The sequence below is a fragment of the Benincasa hispida genome, chromosome 3 (assembly GCF_027475165.1).
Source record: "Benincasa hispida cultivar pf3 chromosome 3, pf3_genome.v1.1, whole genome shotgun sequence".
NCBI classification, from domain to species: Eukaryota; Viridiplantae; Streptophyta; class Magnoliopsida; order Cucurbitales; family Cucurbitaceae; genus Benincasa; species Benincasa hispida.
The window spans coordinates 71,779,237-71,794,275 of NC_143480.1; the positions used below are offsets into that span (position 1 = coordinate 71,779,237).

At 33.1% G+C, this 15,039-nt stretch overlaps 1 protein-coding gene across 7 annotated transcripts in view; it reads right to left on the reverse strand.

Annotated features, from left to right (window-relative positions):
• Positions 1-15,039, reverse strand: part of LOC120073376 (ARM repeat superfamily protein) — an 80,756-nt gene that overhangs the window by 22,746 nt on the left and 42,971 nt on the right. For all 7 annotated transcript variants that reach the window (XM_090312106.1, XM_090312105.1, XM_039026199.2 and 4 more), the window contains exons 14-16: positions 12,791-12,846; positions 12,134-12,297; positions 7,453-7,637 (exon numbers count right to left, since the gene is read on the reverse strand). In XM_090312106.1, coding sequence (XP_090168232.1) covers positions 7,453-7,637; positions 12,134-12,297; positions 12,791-12,846 — 405 coding nt within the window. The remainder of the gene's footprint in view (positions 1-7,452; positions 7,638-12,133; positions 12,298-12,790; positions 12,847-15,039) is intronic.

Below are 15,039 nucleotides of genomic sequence, written 5' to 3' on the forward strand. Positions count from 1 at the left end.
TCTCCAAGTCCCAAGATCATCATTTGGTCCTTCCACCTTCCTGTGCATGTGCCACAGCTGTCTTCATATTCTTCAATTTTGGTCCCTCTTCCACTTCATCTTCTTTAATTCCTCATTTCATCTTCAATTTTATCCGTCTTCTTCGGCATCTTCTTCAATTTTTGCCCTCATCTTCTACCGCATCTTCTTCGATTTCTTCTCCTCCTCCAATTTCTTTTGGGTTCAATTCCAAATTTCCACCTGTTATTGCAGATGAGTTGGCTGAATCTTTGTTATAGGCGAAATCTCGGCTAGGTTGTTCCCTGGTTTGTCAAGAGCATTATTTTCATATGAGATATCTATCTGGAAAAGTTATTTTTTCCCTTATTTGTCTTTCTGATTTGCAGGAGCAGCTTTCCATTTTTTTTTTTCTCGATAAAAACTTGCTCCTATATGTAAGGTTGTTTACCTTCTTTTAGAGTTAGCCCCTTTTTTGTATGCGTGTGTATGTGGTGCGAGAGCGTTAATGAACAGAATATTGTGTGAACCTCTCAGTGAGGTTGTTGCTAAGGGTCTTGGAGATTCAATTGAAGAGATTGTTCGAGTTGGGTACTTTTAGGAAGTTCAAAACTAAACCATACTTAGCGTCTAAGTTTTGTTATATTGAGGCCCCTAAGTAAGTTTGTTAGAAGTTTGTTTCAAACAAGAAGAAGAAAGAGTGTTGATGCAACAAGACAAGGAATCTCAATCACAGGGGAGCCTAATTTATTCACTAGGAATAGGTTGTATGATAGTCAATGTTAAAGATCCTTAACAGATAAGTACATCATTGTAATCACTTGACTCTATATTAGTGAAGTTTTTTTTCTAGTGTCCCATACGTAGGTGATACTGCATCGAACTAGGTTACCAATCTTTGTGTTTTTACTTTACTATTTTGATTCTCAATTTGCCTTCTTGTCATTCCTATTGTTACAACATTGAGTATGACATGTGCTGTTACAAAATTAGATTCATCTATTTTTCACCACCCATGCTCCAATCCCTCTGTAGGCTCTTACATGTAAAAATAAAACTTTTCAAGCAAAAACTTGACCTTCGGGAGAATTACGCTCTCACGAGACACAAACGATTTCTAATTCTCTGATGGATACCCAAAAGAAGGAAAATGTGGAAAGAAAACTCTTAATGGGTCATTTGGTTGGAGATTTTCTAGATGGAAACTGGCACAAGCATACAAAACTCATATTTCAAAATTGTGGGTTTTCTTTTCTCCCTTCTTTTCTTTTTTTCATTATATATATAATTTCGTCTTGAATATAGTTAGTTAGTTAGTTAATTAATTAATTAATTAATAGTAATTTAACAAAATTAATATAAATATTTTTTTAGGTAAATAATAATCTATTAAAATATTATTTATTTAAATTTAGTTGGTACAAAAATTCATTTTTAAATAATAATAATCATTTACTTGGTTTTTTTTATAATGAAATAATTATTTATTGAGATTAATTTTAATTTGATCCATCATTATGAACATATGATCATTATTGATTATTGATTATTTATGATCAGTTAATTATTTATTGTGATTAATTTTTACTACATTCATTATTAATATATCATATTTATAAATCTTTTTTTAGTAGTCTTTATTAATATTCTTTATTAATGTATCATATTTTTAATCTCATTTTTTTCATATTTTATATAATATAGGGTAATGGCCCTAATATATAGTTGATTAAAATATATTTTCTTATATTATTTAATTAAAATTAAAATTGCTAATGTTGAACTTAATTAATTAAAAAAGATTAAAGTATTCGATAATTATTAATATGACATTTATTAAATATATTAATTGGCTAATTTTAGTTACAAATTACTCAATTTTCAAATATTTATAATTAAAATTATTATTGATTACTAATTAATTCATTTTTATCAATATAATATTTATTGTTTAATTAATTACTCTATTAAATTATATAATCTTATTAAGCTTAATTTCATAAATTAAATACAAACATAATTTTTATTCATAAAATTCTTATAGCATTTTTCATGCGCAACCAAATATAGGTTTCTTTAATTTCCAACCATTTTTTATTCTCAAATTTCTACATAACTTTAAACCAAACGATCCCTGAAGAGGAGTTAGGGAACAAAAAATTAGTATCTTTACAATCCAAGTGAAGATGGAAATCTCCCAATAAATAAGTGTAAACACGTCTGATGACTCCCTATTCAAAAAAGGATGATGAAAATTGAAATTAAACAAAGCAGAATTACTCAGACACAAGATGGATGAAGCCATATGATAACCCCAAAGAAGAGTGGCAGTATAGAAGAAGGAACAAAAAAGTAAAGGGGCCATCAACCAGCCACCTATCCTCCCAAATATGTCTGAGACATCTCAACAAAGCATTTCAGACTAGGAGAAGAAGGGAACGCCCAGAAAAAATGGCTTTCTAGGATCTAAGAATATGCCTTTAAATCCTAAATAAGGCTTACTCAAAAGACTGAGAGATGTGTTTACTGACAAGGACCTCATGCCATTGAGTGTTGTTTGGATCCAATAGGAAATGCGACACCCACTCAACCAATAGGACCACGTTACAAAGTTTCAAATTGCATATCCTAGCTCTCCAAGGTTGATCTAACATCACTTCCCAAATAATAAAATCTGACATCCACCCTCCTCTGCACCCTCCAACAAAAAATCTTCCACAATCGTCACCAAACTCTTACCCAACTGACAAAGAAATCCTAAACACAAACTAAATAAGAGTCAGCCTACCCTCAAAAAATAACCCCTTTCTGAGGACAAGTGACGCTTTTGGACCTTATCCAAGATGGCATTTCCAAAATGAAGCCCGCTGAGAATTATGACCAAGTTTGAAGGATATTCAATCGTTAATATTGGAGGACTCCCAACTGATGCCGAAACCAAATTCTCAACTCTATCAAAGACAAACCAAAGTTCAAAAAATTGTATCTAATAGACCACATCAGACTAAGAATCATCTAGAAAATTATTTGGAATTTTAGGAAACATAATGAATAAATAATGAATGGGTAAACAATTGTTGGAATATCTATATTTGTATATGAATATTTTTTCCTTTATTGTCTTTATTCTTTCCATATTTGTAAAAGGTCTTTCTCCTATATAAGAAGACCTAATATGCACATATTGAATAAAAGAAAAAAGAGATTAATATTTCTATTCCTCCAATTTCTACATGGCATCAGAGCAAGGAAAATCTTAAAAACCCTAATTTTTTTTTTCTTTTAAACCTAAATTAAAAAAAAAAAGTTCCTTCTTCGGATCACGACGTGCAGCCTCCTCCCACCAATCGTGTGTTGCCTTTCACGCGTTAGTCCACCATTGTTAGCGCTCGTTCGCACTTTTGACCATTGCTCAAGCGCCACTGATCATCGTCAGGTTGAGTCCTGTCCGAGCGTTGTCGTTGTCCATTCCGTCGTTGGGTTGTGTTTCGTTCAGGTTGCCAATTCTACGCTGTTAGCCGCCGCCCAGTGCACTAGCCTGTTCCTCTTCCAACAATTGGTTCAACATCTGATTTGGTTCTGCATTTGGTCTGGCTTGGTTTACTAGTTTATTTTTTGTTGGTTCAAATTCTGGTTTGGTTCACTCCTGGTTTGGGTTGTTTCTAAAAAACTCTTTATTTTTTTGGGTAGATTTCTACTATTTGCTAAATCTTCTACCATGTTACGAGAGCAAATTTATCAAATCCTACAACTGTCAACCACCAATTTTTCATCTAATAATTCATGTGTTTCTTTGACTCACACAGATCCCAAGACATTCTTGTGTGGTAATTCATCTCCGTGGATTATTGATTCCAGAGCTTCAGATCACATGACTAGTTTTTCGTCTTCTTTTAATTTGTACTCTCCATTATATTGCAATGAGAATATTAGAATTGCCGACAGTAGTTCTTCTATTGCAGGAAACAGAACTATTAAATTGACTGAAAATATTTCTCTCCAGTCTGTCTTACATGTTCCAAAATTAGTCTATAATCTTTTATCCATTTGTAAATTTTCCAAGTATTCTAATTGCTGTGTTACATTCTTTAAATCTCATTGTATTTTTTAGGATCAGGATTCAGGGAGGATGATTGGGAGTGCTAGGATGCTTGATGGTCTCTACTACCTTGATGAAGGTTCTTTTAGCAATAAAATAACTCAAGGTCTTAGTAGTATCAGTTCTCTTTCTATTAAAGAACACATTATACTCTGGCATCATAGACTAGGGAATCCCAGTTTTCCTTATCTGAAATATATTTCCAGATTTATTTAAGAGAATTGATTGTTCATCTCTTGATTTTGAAAATTGCATTTTCGCAAAGATCATTGATCCTATTTTCCAAAACCTTACAAGGCTTCAAAACCTTTTTATTTAGTTCATACATATGTTAGGGGTCCTTCTAAAATTACGACTCATTGTGGAAAAAGATGGTTTGTTACCTTTATGGATGGTCGTACTCGTTTATCTTGGGTTTATTTAATACAGAAAAAATCTAAGGTGAAAGACATTTTAAACATTTTTACAATATGATTGAAACTCAATTTCAAACCAAAATCTGCATTTCACTCTGATAATGGAACCGAGTACTTTAATGAGTTTTTTGGTGAATTTTTGAAAAACAAAGGTATCCTTCATCAATCTACATGTCGAGATACTCCCCAACAAAATGGGATTGTTGAAAGAAAAAATAGGCATTTACTTGAAGTGGCACATGCTATAATGCTTTCTATGCAAGTTCCAAAATATCTATGGGGGAACGCAATTCTTACAGCTACCTACCTAATAAATAGAATGCCTAGTAAGATCTTGAATTTTAAGACTCTCATCAACTGCCTTAAAAAATAATTTCTAACATCCCGCATATATTCTAAATTACCCCTCAAAGTTTTTGGGTTACTACGTATATTCACATATCTTATCAATTCCGGTCCAAACTTGATCATAGGACTGTTAAATGCATTTTTGTGGGTTACTCTTTAAATAAAAAAGGCCATAAATATTTTGATCCTTTTGACAAAAAAACTATCTGTGAGTATGGATGTGTCTTTTTTAGAAAATCAACCCTATTTTCCCCAAAATTCTCTTCAGGAGAAGAAGCCAAATTTGGAAGAAAATTTTTAAGATGTTTGTATTCCTTTTTCCAGTCCTAATCATATAGATGTCACTAGATCTATGATGCCAAGTGTAGAAACTTCTCAATCAAGGGGAAAAATACTACAAAATTATCAGATTGATCAAGTGCCTGAGTTTAAGTTTTATACTAGAAAATTCAATCAAGGGAACCAAGACAAGATAGTTGGTCCTTCACACGACCAATCTGAGACCTCGACGACTGAAACTGGTAATTCATCTTCTATTCCTACTCCTTCAACTACTCAAAGTACTTTTCCAGTAGTGTCTGATCTCGATGTTAATTCTTCTTCTATCACTACTCCTTCAACTACTTAAAGTACTTTTCCAGTAGTGTCTGATCTCAATGTTCCCATTGGCCTTAGAAATGGTATTCGCAGTTTTACCAAACATCCTATTGCAAACTTTATGTCATATCAAAAATTGTCAAATAGTCATAGATCTTTCACATCCAGGATTGATGACTTGTTTGTCCCAAAGAATATACATGAGGCTTTTGATGATCCAAATTAGAAATTAGCAGTTATGGAGGAGATGAATGCTCTAATAAAATGGAACTTGGGAAATAGTAGAATTATCTAAGAATAAGCAACCAGTGGGGTGTAAATGGGTGTTAACCATAAAATGTCATGTCGATAGTAGTGTTGAAAGGTACAAGGCCAGACTGGTAGCTCAAGGTTTCACTTAGACATATGGAATTGATTATCAGAAAACATTTTCCCCTATTGCAAAAATTAACTCTATTAGAGTTCTTTTGTCTCTTGCAGTTAATTTAGATTGGTCGCTTTACAAACTTGATGTGAAAAACGTTTTTTGAATGGCGAACTTGAGGAAGAGGTCTTTATGAGCTTACCACCAGGTTTTGAGAAAGAGCTTGACTGTAGTAAAATCTGCAAATTAAAAAAATCTCTCTATGGTCTTAAATAGTCCCCAAGAGCTTGGTTTGAACATTTTGGAAAAGTTGCGTCCAGTTATGAATTTCTTCAAAGTCAGGCAGATCATACATTATTTCATAAACATTCAGAGAATAATAAAATCTCAATTTTGATTGTTTATGTAGATGATATTATTCTCATGATTGATGATGAAGCAGGCTTAACTGATCTCAAGAAAAAACTGGCTTGTGAATTTCAAATTAAGGACTGAACGTTGAAATATTTCCTAGGAATGGAATTTGCAAGATCAAAAAAAGAGAATCTTTGTTAACCAAAGAAAGTATGTCCTTGACTTACTTAAAGAAACAGGCTTGCTTGGTTGTAAAGTTGCAAAAACTCCTATTGAACCTAATATAAAGCTTCTAGCAGTAAAAGCAGAAGTAATAAAGGACAAAGAACGATATCAGAGACTTGTTGGTAGATTAATTTATCTATCTCATACACGTCCTGATATTACATTTGTTATGAGCATGGTTAGTCAATTTATGCATGCTCCTGAACCGACTCATTTTGAAGCAACCTACAAAATTTTGAGATATCTGAAAGGGTCTCCAGGAAAAGGTATATTATTCAAAATGAATAATCACTTCCAAATAGAAGTCTATACGAATGCAGATTGGACTGGAGGTACTACAGATAGAAAATCTACCTCTGGTTATTGTTCCTTCGTTGGAGGAAATTTGATTACTTGGAGGAGTAAAAAACAAAATGTGACGGCCAGAAGTAGTGTTGAAGCAGAGTTTAAAGCCTTGGCTCATGGAATTTGTGAGAGCATATGGATCAAAAGGATACTTGAAGAGTTGAAGATTTCTTTGACTATGCCTATACGGATTTATTGTGACAATAAAAATTGCAATTTCTATTGCCCATAATCTAGTTCTACATAATAGAACCAAACATATTGAGGTTGATAAGCATTTTATTAAAGAAAAAATTGAAGCAAGAACAATATGTATTCCTTATCTTCCTACATCAGAGCAAATTGCTGATGTGTTAACTAAAGGCCTTCCAAAAAAAAAACAATTTGACAGATTGATTGACAAGCTAGCTATGGAAGACATCTTCAAACCAGCTTGAGGAGGAGTGTTGGAATTTCTATATTTGTATATGAATATTTTTTCCTTTATTGTCTTTATTCTTTCCATATTCAATATTCTTTCCATATTTGTAAAAAGTATTTCTCCTGTATAAGAAGATCTAATCTGCCCATATTAAATAAGAGAAAAAGGAGATTAATATTTCTATTCCTCCAATTTCTACAACAATAAACATTTAATGAAGAACCAATAAACCCAACTAGTACACACAGGAATAGAGAAAAGAACCAACATAAATACAAGAATATACCATGCAAAACTGCTCGGTTAGGAAGCTGACCATACATGGCCGACATACTCAGGTCATTAAAAACTTCAAGGGGAAGCATCCTAATAACGAGTAGTGGACAAAGGCGCTCAAAGAGATAATGTTGAAGTCTCGGATAGATATCTTCGTCTTGGCTCTCCCGTTTAGTGTCGAAGCAATCATCTATCCTGCCCAAAGAAAATATATTAAATTTACTCGATACTTCATGACTATACTCAACAGGTTGATTTTATTTCATACTCAAAATATATTAGTATAAAAATACATATACAAGTCTTTTCTATCTCAAATATCTATTTCCCAATCTCTTTAAAGGAGTTGATTGTTCTCATTTTTATTGTGAAAATTGCATACTCACGAAAAACCATCTCTCCTCCATTTTACTTAATTCACAACGATATTTGTGGTCCCTCTAAAGTTGTAACACATCGTGAAAAACGTTTGTTTGTGACTTTAACTGATGATCACACTCACTTGTCATGGGGCATTTAAATGTTTTTAAAATATGATTGAAACTCAGATTTCAAAAAAAAAAAAAAATAGGTATTAATATTTCAATGAATATTTTGTGAGTTTTTTAAGAAATAAAAGGATTGTTCTCCAATCCACTTGCCAGGACACCCTTTAAAAAATGGTATTGATAAACATAAAAATAGGCATTTGCAAAATGTTGCTCAGGCCATAATGTTTTCTATGAACAATCCTAAGTACTTGGGAAGTCTTCAGGAGTCTATCTAATAAATCAAATGCCTTCTAAAGTTTTAGATTTTAGAACTCCAATTGCTGTTTTGAAAGTTTTTTTTTTTTTTTTTCCAACTACATGTTCGTACTCTAATTTATAATTTACCTATCAAAGATTTTGGGTGTACTAGTTAGGTGCATCTTTCTAGTTCTTATCTATTGAAATTAGACCATCAGGCCATAAAATGTATCTTTTGGGCTATGCTTCTAGCCAAATGAGAGATAAATGTTTTGATTCTCAAACTAAAAAGAAAAAGTGATGTGAGATTTTTTTTTTTTTTCCAAAAACCAAAATTAACTGTAAGGGATGAACCTTAAATCAAATTTGGAGGATGATAATGTTTTGGATGGATTTGTCCCACTTATAAATATTGTTTGCCCTAATATTGCTGGTTCTTCAATGCCAAATATATAAATTTTTAAATCAGAGAGAGAATTACTACAAATAATCTTACTAAGCTAAATCATGAGTTTAAGTTTTGTACTAGAAGCAGTGTTTCCAAAGCGCGCACTCTAGGCGACAAGTCTCCCAATCGCCTTAAGGCGAGAGGTGATGAAAAAGCATCGCCGGAGTGAAGTAAGGTGCACTTAATAGAACACTAAATAAATGTTATATATAACTATTTTATAGGTAACAAATAATAAAAAGTCAATTTTGAGAAGATAAAAATCTGAATAAAATATCTTATCTTAGGTTTAAATAACATTAGAAAATAGTAATTATATTCCAGGATAAAAAGAAGGTTGAGAGTATATTTTGTAATAGTGTACATAGATGGTTTTCCGCCTATGCCTAAAAATTGAAGAAATGAAGCTTTGAAGAAGCCATCTGTCAGTCATGGAAAAAGATACATCTAGCAACTCAATTTACTAGAAGAAAAATGCCATCTGTCATGGCTCATGACTGCATGCAGCATGCAATTTTAATGCAATATAACTTTACTACTTTTTATTCTTCACTCTCTTCTACTTCTTATTCTTTCAAACCCTTTTTCTTCTACTTCTAGTCACTCTTTTTCTTCTACTTCTTAATCTTCTTCTTCGTTTTCCGCATGCTTCTTCTTCCCAAAGCATTTAGACTCTACTTATTCTTCATCTTTGCATCAGTATTTTTCTCGCAACTCTTTTATTTCTCATGTCAGAAGTATTCTTTGTCGTTTTTTTTTTTTAAATAAAAGATACCAGAGCGTATTATTTTTTCATTGATTTAATGAAATTCATGGTATCCATTGGTACACGAGGACCCCAATGATAGGGTGTACAAAAAGACCCTTTTAAAGGGAGTGCAAAAGGTGTAAATCTTTCAAAGGGGTATCTTTTGTGATTGTGTATAGCCTGTAAATCTTTGCACCAAAAAAAAGCATTGGGTAAGATGGTATCAATAATGTCCTTTGTTGTTTTAGCCTTATCTTGGAAGATTCTAGCATTTCTTTCATCCCAAATCTTCCACAAAACAGCACAAATGATGCTTAACTAGAGGCGTTATTTGTCAGTTTTGAAAGGAGTCCAACCGATTAGTAGGTGAAGCCAGCTTTACAAATCATTTGGAAGGACCACAGACCAAATAAAAGCAAAAAAGACTTCCATCCATATCCCTATAGAGAAAGGGCAGTCAAAGAAAACATGTTGGGCATCTTCTTCTGGAAAGGGCAGAACATATTATTAAGAATATGCGCTCACCTCTATTTGTGGAAAGGGCACAAAAAAGCGAAGTATGGCACAACAACGCGAGTGTCCTGTTCAAGGCACTCGCCTTGTATACCATCAAGGCGCTAAGGCCTCACGTCGCCTAGCCTCTCGCCATAGGCAAGTGCCTGAGGTCGCCCAACAATACTGACTAGAAGAATACTAAATCAAATGAGCAAGGACCAAATAGTTGAATCCTCACAAACCCAATCTCAAACTCTAAGGTATAATTTCGTCACTTCAGGTACCCAACCGTCCACTCTTATTTCACTTGTTATCTCCCTAACCATTGAAAATGTCTTGCCCGTTACCTCTAAACTTGTTGATATCTCTATTGTTTTGAGAAACTAAAACTTGCACTACATATATCATTGACTTGTTTGGGAGGCTGGAACGTAATAAGAATTATTGGAAATCAGAAGAGTGTTGGAATGCATGAGGAATCGAGGGCGGAACGGAAATGAGATTGTGAAACGTGAAAACGATGGGAAAAAGGGTTGGTTAAAAACTGTCAAAACGGAATGAATTTAATATTACGAATCGGGCCCAAAACACTCAATCCAAATATGGGTTTTGGATTACATTACAGTCCAAACTCATCCCATTACGAGCCCCCAAACAGCCCCTATAGTACAAAATTTATCAAATAGTCATAAAGCTTTCACCTCTAGGATAGACAACTTGTTTGTCCCAAGGAATATGCAAGAAGTCTTGGATGATCCAAATTGGAGACTAGTTGTCATGAAAAGGAAGAATTCTCTAAGACATAATGGTACATGAATGACTGTCGATTTGTCAAGAGATGAGAAAACGATGGATGTAAATGGTTCTTTACCATAAAATGTAATGTTAATAGTAATATTGAAAATTATAAAGAAGACTAGTTGCAACAAGATCCACTCACACCTTTGGGATTGATTATCAAGAAATTTTTTTCCCTATTGCCAAAGTTAATTCCATTAGAGTACCTTTACCTCTAATTTTAGATTAGCTCATTCACCAGCTGCATGTAAAAATGTCTTTCTCAGCCCTTGAAGAAGAAGTGTTTATGAGCTTACAAGGTTTTGAAATTAATCTTGGGAAGAACAAAGTATATATGCTTAAAAAAAATTTTATACAAGGACTCAAACAATCTCCAAGAACATGGTTTGAACAATTTGGAAAAGTAGTTACAGGCATTAGGTTTTTTCAAAGTCAAGGTGAACACACCATTTTTCAAAAGCATTCTACAAATAACAAAACTGCGATTTTGATTGTATCTGTAGATGACATTATTCTTACAGGCGCTCACAAAAAAATTGACTATATAGAAGAAAAAAACTTGCAAGTGCGTTTCAAATCATGGACCTAGGAACACTAAAGTAATTCTTGGGAATAGAATTTGCGAGATCTAAACAAGATATCTCCGTGATTCAAAGAAAATATATTATTGATTTACTTTGGATAACAAACTTGGGTGCAAGGTATCTGAAACACCTATTGAACCAAAATTCAAATTAGAAACGGGAGAAGATGAATTAAAGATAAGGAACGATACAAAAAGCAACACATCCCAATGGGTTGTGAAAGAGAAAATTTTGTAATTTAAAAAATGTAGAACTTGTCGAACGGAATCTTTTCTTAGAGATTTTTAAGAATAAAGGTTTCACCCAGACATAAATTACATGTACGTTTAATTGTATCTTATATTTTGAGCATTAGTCTCTTTTCATTTATTCAATGAAAAGTCTTGTTTCCTTTCCCAAAAAATTAATAAATAAATAAACTATATCTTGATAACAAATTTCCTTTGCTAAGACTTGATAGAGCTTTCAAAAACCTATCCCAACTTCTATAGCAGCTTGACGTTAAACCTCTTGATCAAATTAATGTAAAATTAAATAAACTATATCTTGATAACAAATTTCCTTTGCTAAGACTTGATAGAGCTTTCAAAAACCTATCCCAACTTCTATAGCAGCTTGACGTTAAACCTCTTGATCAAATTAATGTATCAGTTCTTCGTTAAGTTATTAAGTTTGACATTTGTTAAGGTTTGTGGTATCTTTATATTTCTCTTTACTTTTTCTTCCCTCTTTTTCATTCCTTTTGGAGTTTGTATTCTTTGTGCAATAGTCTCTCTTTTCATCTTTTCTGTTAAAGTGGTCACTTGTTAAAAAAAACAGATGATAAATTTTCTATTTTCGTTAATGGAAGACTAAAGGGTGTGAATCAAGGCTTGTAAGGGGTTACGTACTCTTTCTGTCCTTTCACATATGACAAAATATGCTTTAGGACCACATCAGTGGCTTTCACCAAGTGCTCGTTTATCATACTCAAGAATCTTACGAGAATTGCATTAGATGGCTCTGCAAACATCTTATCAATCAACGGTCCTATCAAGAACTTCCAATCTTGTACCTGAGAAATTAGAAAACAATCGACCAACCCGTTATTCTTTTGACAGTTGTTGCAGACTTACTAACAACAAATAAGCAAAACCAACTTGAACATATTGCATAATTTTCACACAAACAAGAAAAAAATTGCAAAACAAGGATGAAAAAGGAGAAGCATCATGAACTATTGTCTCCTCATTGCAACACAACACACAAACTGGGTGGGAGGGGGGGGTGTGAAGTAAGAACTGAGGTTTTCTTTTAGGATTTTGTCAACATGCACTGCCTACCAATCAAATTTAAAAGGAAGCAAAAAAAAATTGTTTTTTAAAAGCAAACGGAACTTTCCATTGAAAAAATAAAAATAGACTAATACTCCAAAAAAATCAGCATCAGCAGGAGACATATATAAGAAAGTAATAAAATTAGCACTTGCTGTTCTGTTTTCCAGTAAACAAGGGTTTAGCAGAAATACACACACACACACACACTGAGTTTCTTTTGATAAAACTTACACTTTGAGACCATTGAGGAATTAGGCTCAGCACTCGGTCACTTTGCAACCTTGATCCTAGCAAAAACTCTATGTCAGATACAAGTATTATATGAAAGGAAAAGTTTCACGCCAAAAAGCATCAATCAAATCCGCAACTAAGTATGCAGGTGAGCATTTAAAGTGAACATTGTTGGCTCATCCTGCAGGACAGCAGAAGAGATATACTCAATTCATAAACTATGGTAATTGCCAGACCAGCATGATCAACAAAATAAAGTTCTGCCTAAAAGATTTGAAAGAAATAGATAACTGTACGTCAACTAGGATAGACAAAAGTTGATCCTCGGAGGAATTAGAGTTTCATCAATTGAAATTCAAAATAATGTGGAAGGAAAAAATGGATAAATGGGGCAGTGAGTTGCAAAGATTAATTGTGGGGTTTCTGCTCAAGCAACTGTCCAATTTTCTCTCCCCAAAGCTTTTATATAGGAAATACTTAAAACAAATGAAGATTATAACGAATGATCAAAGGTTCGAATAAGAAGGTGTCTGGCACGGTGAGTTGAGTTATCAAGTCAAGAGTTTTTTAGTTTGGAGAGTTATTCATTTGTGGAGTTAAATAATCAATAATTGGGGTGCAAAATTATTTAACGTGGAGCTTTGAAGTTTAGTATGCTTATTCTTTATTTTGCTACTTTGTCCTTTTTTTATGTACTATACAATTACCGTTACACTTCAATCAAAATTTTCAATAATAACAAAAATTGATTTTAAAATTTCCAACATTATTTGTTGTACCTTTAAATTTTCAATTTCACTCAAATTTTGTCTAGGATTGAATACAAAGGTAACAAATTTTCTTAATTTGAGATCAATTCTAGATGCTTTGAATTTGGATTTTACATTTTTTAAAATTATTTGGAACAAAATTTGGAATATGTCAAAATTTAATACAAAGTAAATATTAGGTTCTATCCAAACATTGGTTTTAGATTTAGAATAAAATTCTAAGATAAACTTGGTGAAATTTCATTTGGGAAGGAAATTTGATTCAAATTAAATCAAATTCCAAATTTATCCGGCTTATATCTTTTGATTTAAATTTAACCAATTTGAGGATTATAATTTGCATCAAAAATCTTAATTTGACAAGGATCAGGAGGTTCACCTGGGAATCTCAACTATGTTGACACCCCCTTGGCATCATCGTCATATCCAATGATAAGTAATGAACAAAAATTCCAAAGAATAGTAGGAGCAAAAACACAATAACACATTAATCAACCTAGAACAATACACCGCAAGAGAAAAGAAACTTAAGCTGGAAAAATAAAAGCATGTCAGTTTAAACAAATGTCTCGAATGGAGAAGTCTTCAAAAGGCTCGGATAAAGGACACCAAGATGAAGCATTTAGACGAGCTACTTCAAAACAATCCATCCACCCCATTTGCTTGGCTTGAAACACCCTTTGATTTCTTTCATACCAAAGTTCAGCAAGCTAATGCCTTAACCACATTAGCCCAAATCAACCAAGGGTTTACTTTCAAAGTTGGACCAATTAGAAGATGCCAACATTGTCTCGAAAATCATCACCAAACACCCAAGCAATTTTGAAATAAGAAAAGAGCCTCCACCAACACCGAGTAGTATACATGCAATCAAAGAAAAGGTGTTGTAGATCTTCACCAGCCGCTTCGCACAAAGGGAAACGGGATGGAGACAGCAATGTGAAGGTAACTTTCTTTGCATGACCGAGGAACAATTTAAATAACCAAAAACCATGATTCATACAAGGATGTTGACTCATCGTGGGCTTTTTGTTTTCCATAAAGCCTTACAGAACAACTTATCTAGAGGTGATAAGGGGGATAACTGTGCAGAAAGAGATTTGAACTAAAAAATTCCCGGAAGCTTCTAACGACCACAATTTTCGATCTTAATTCTCAGACACCCTTCTATCTGAAATTTGACTGAAGATTTAGGGATTAGTGAGAAGAAATGCTTCATTTTTTTTTTTTTGAACAAGAAACAATCCACTTCATTAAGATAATGAAAAGATGTTACAAGTGACAAGAAGGAAACGAACATAAAGTGCAATACAAACAAGCACACTAAAAAGATGTTACAAGCAAAGAAATGCTTCATCCTAGTGCACTTTATGTAAGACTTTCAAAGATTTCTCCATACAAGATTTATGTTTAAACTGGCAGGCCTTCATCTTCCCATATTTTTAGTAGTTTTTGTCTCAATCTTATATTATTTGGCAT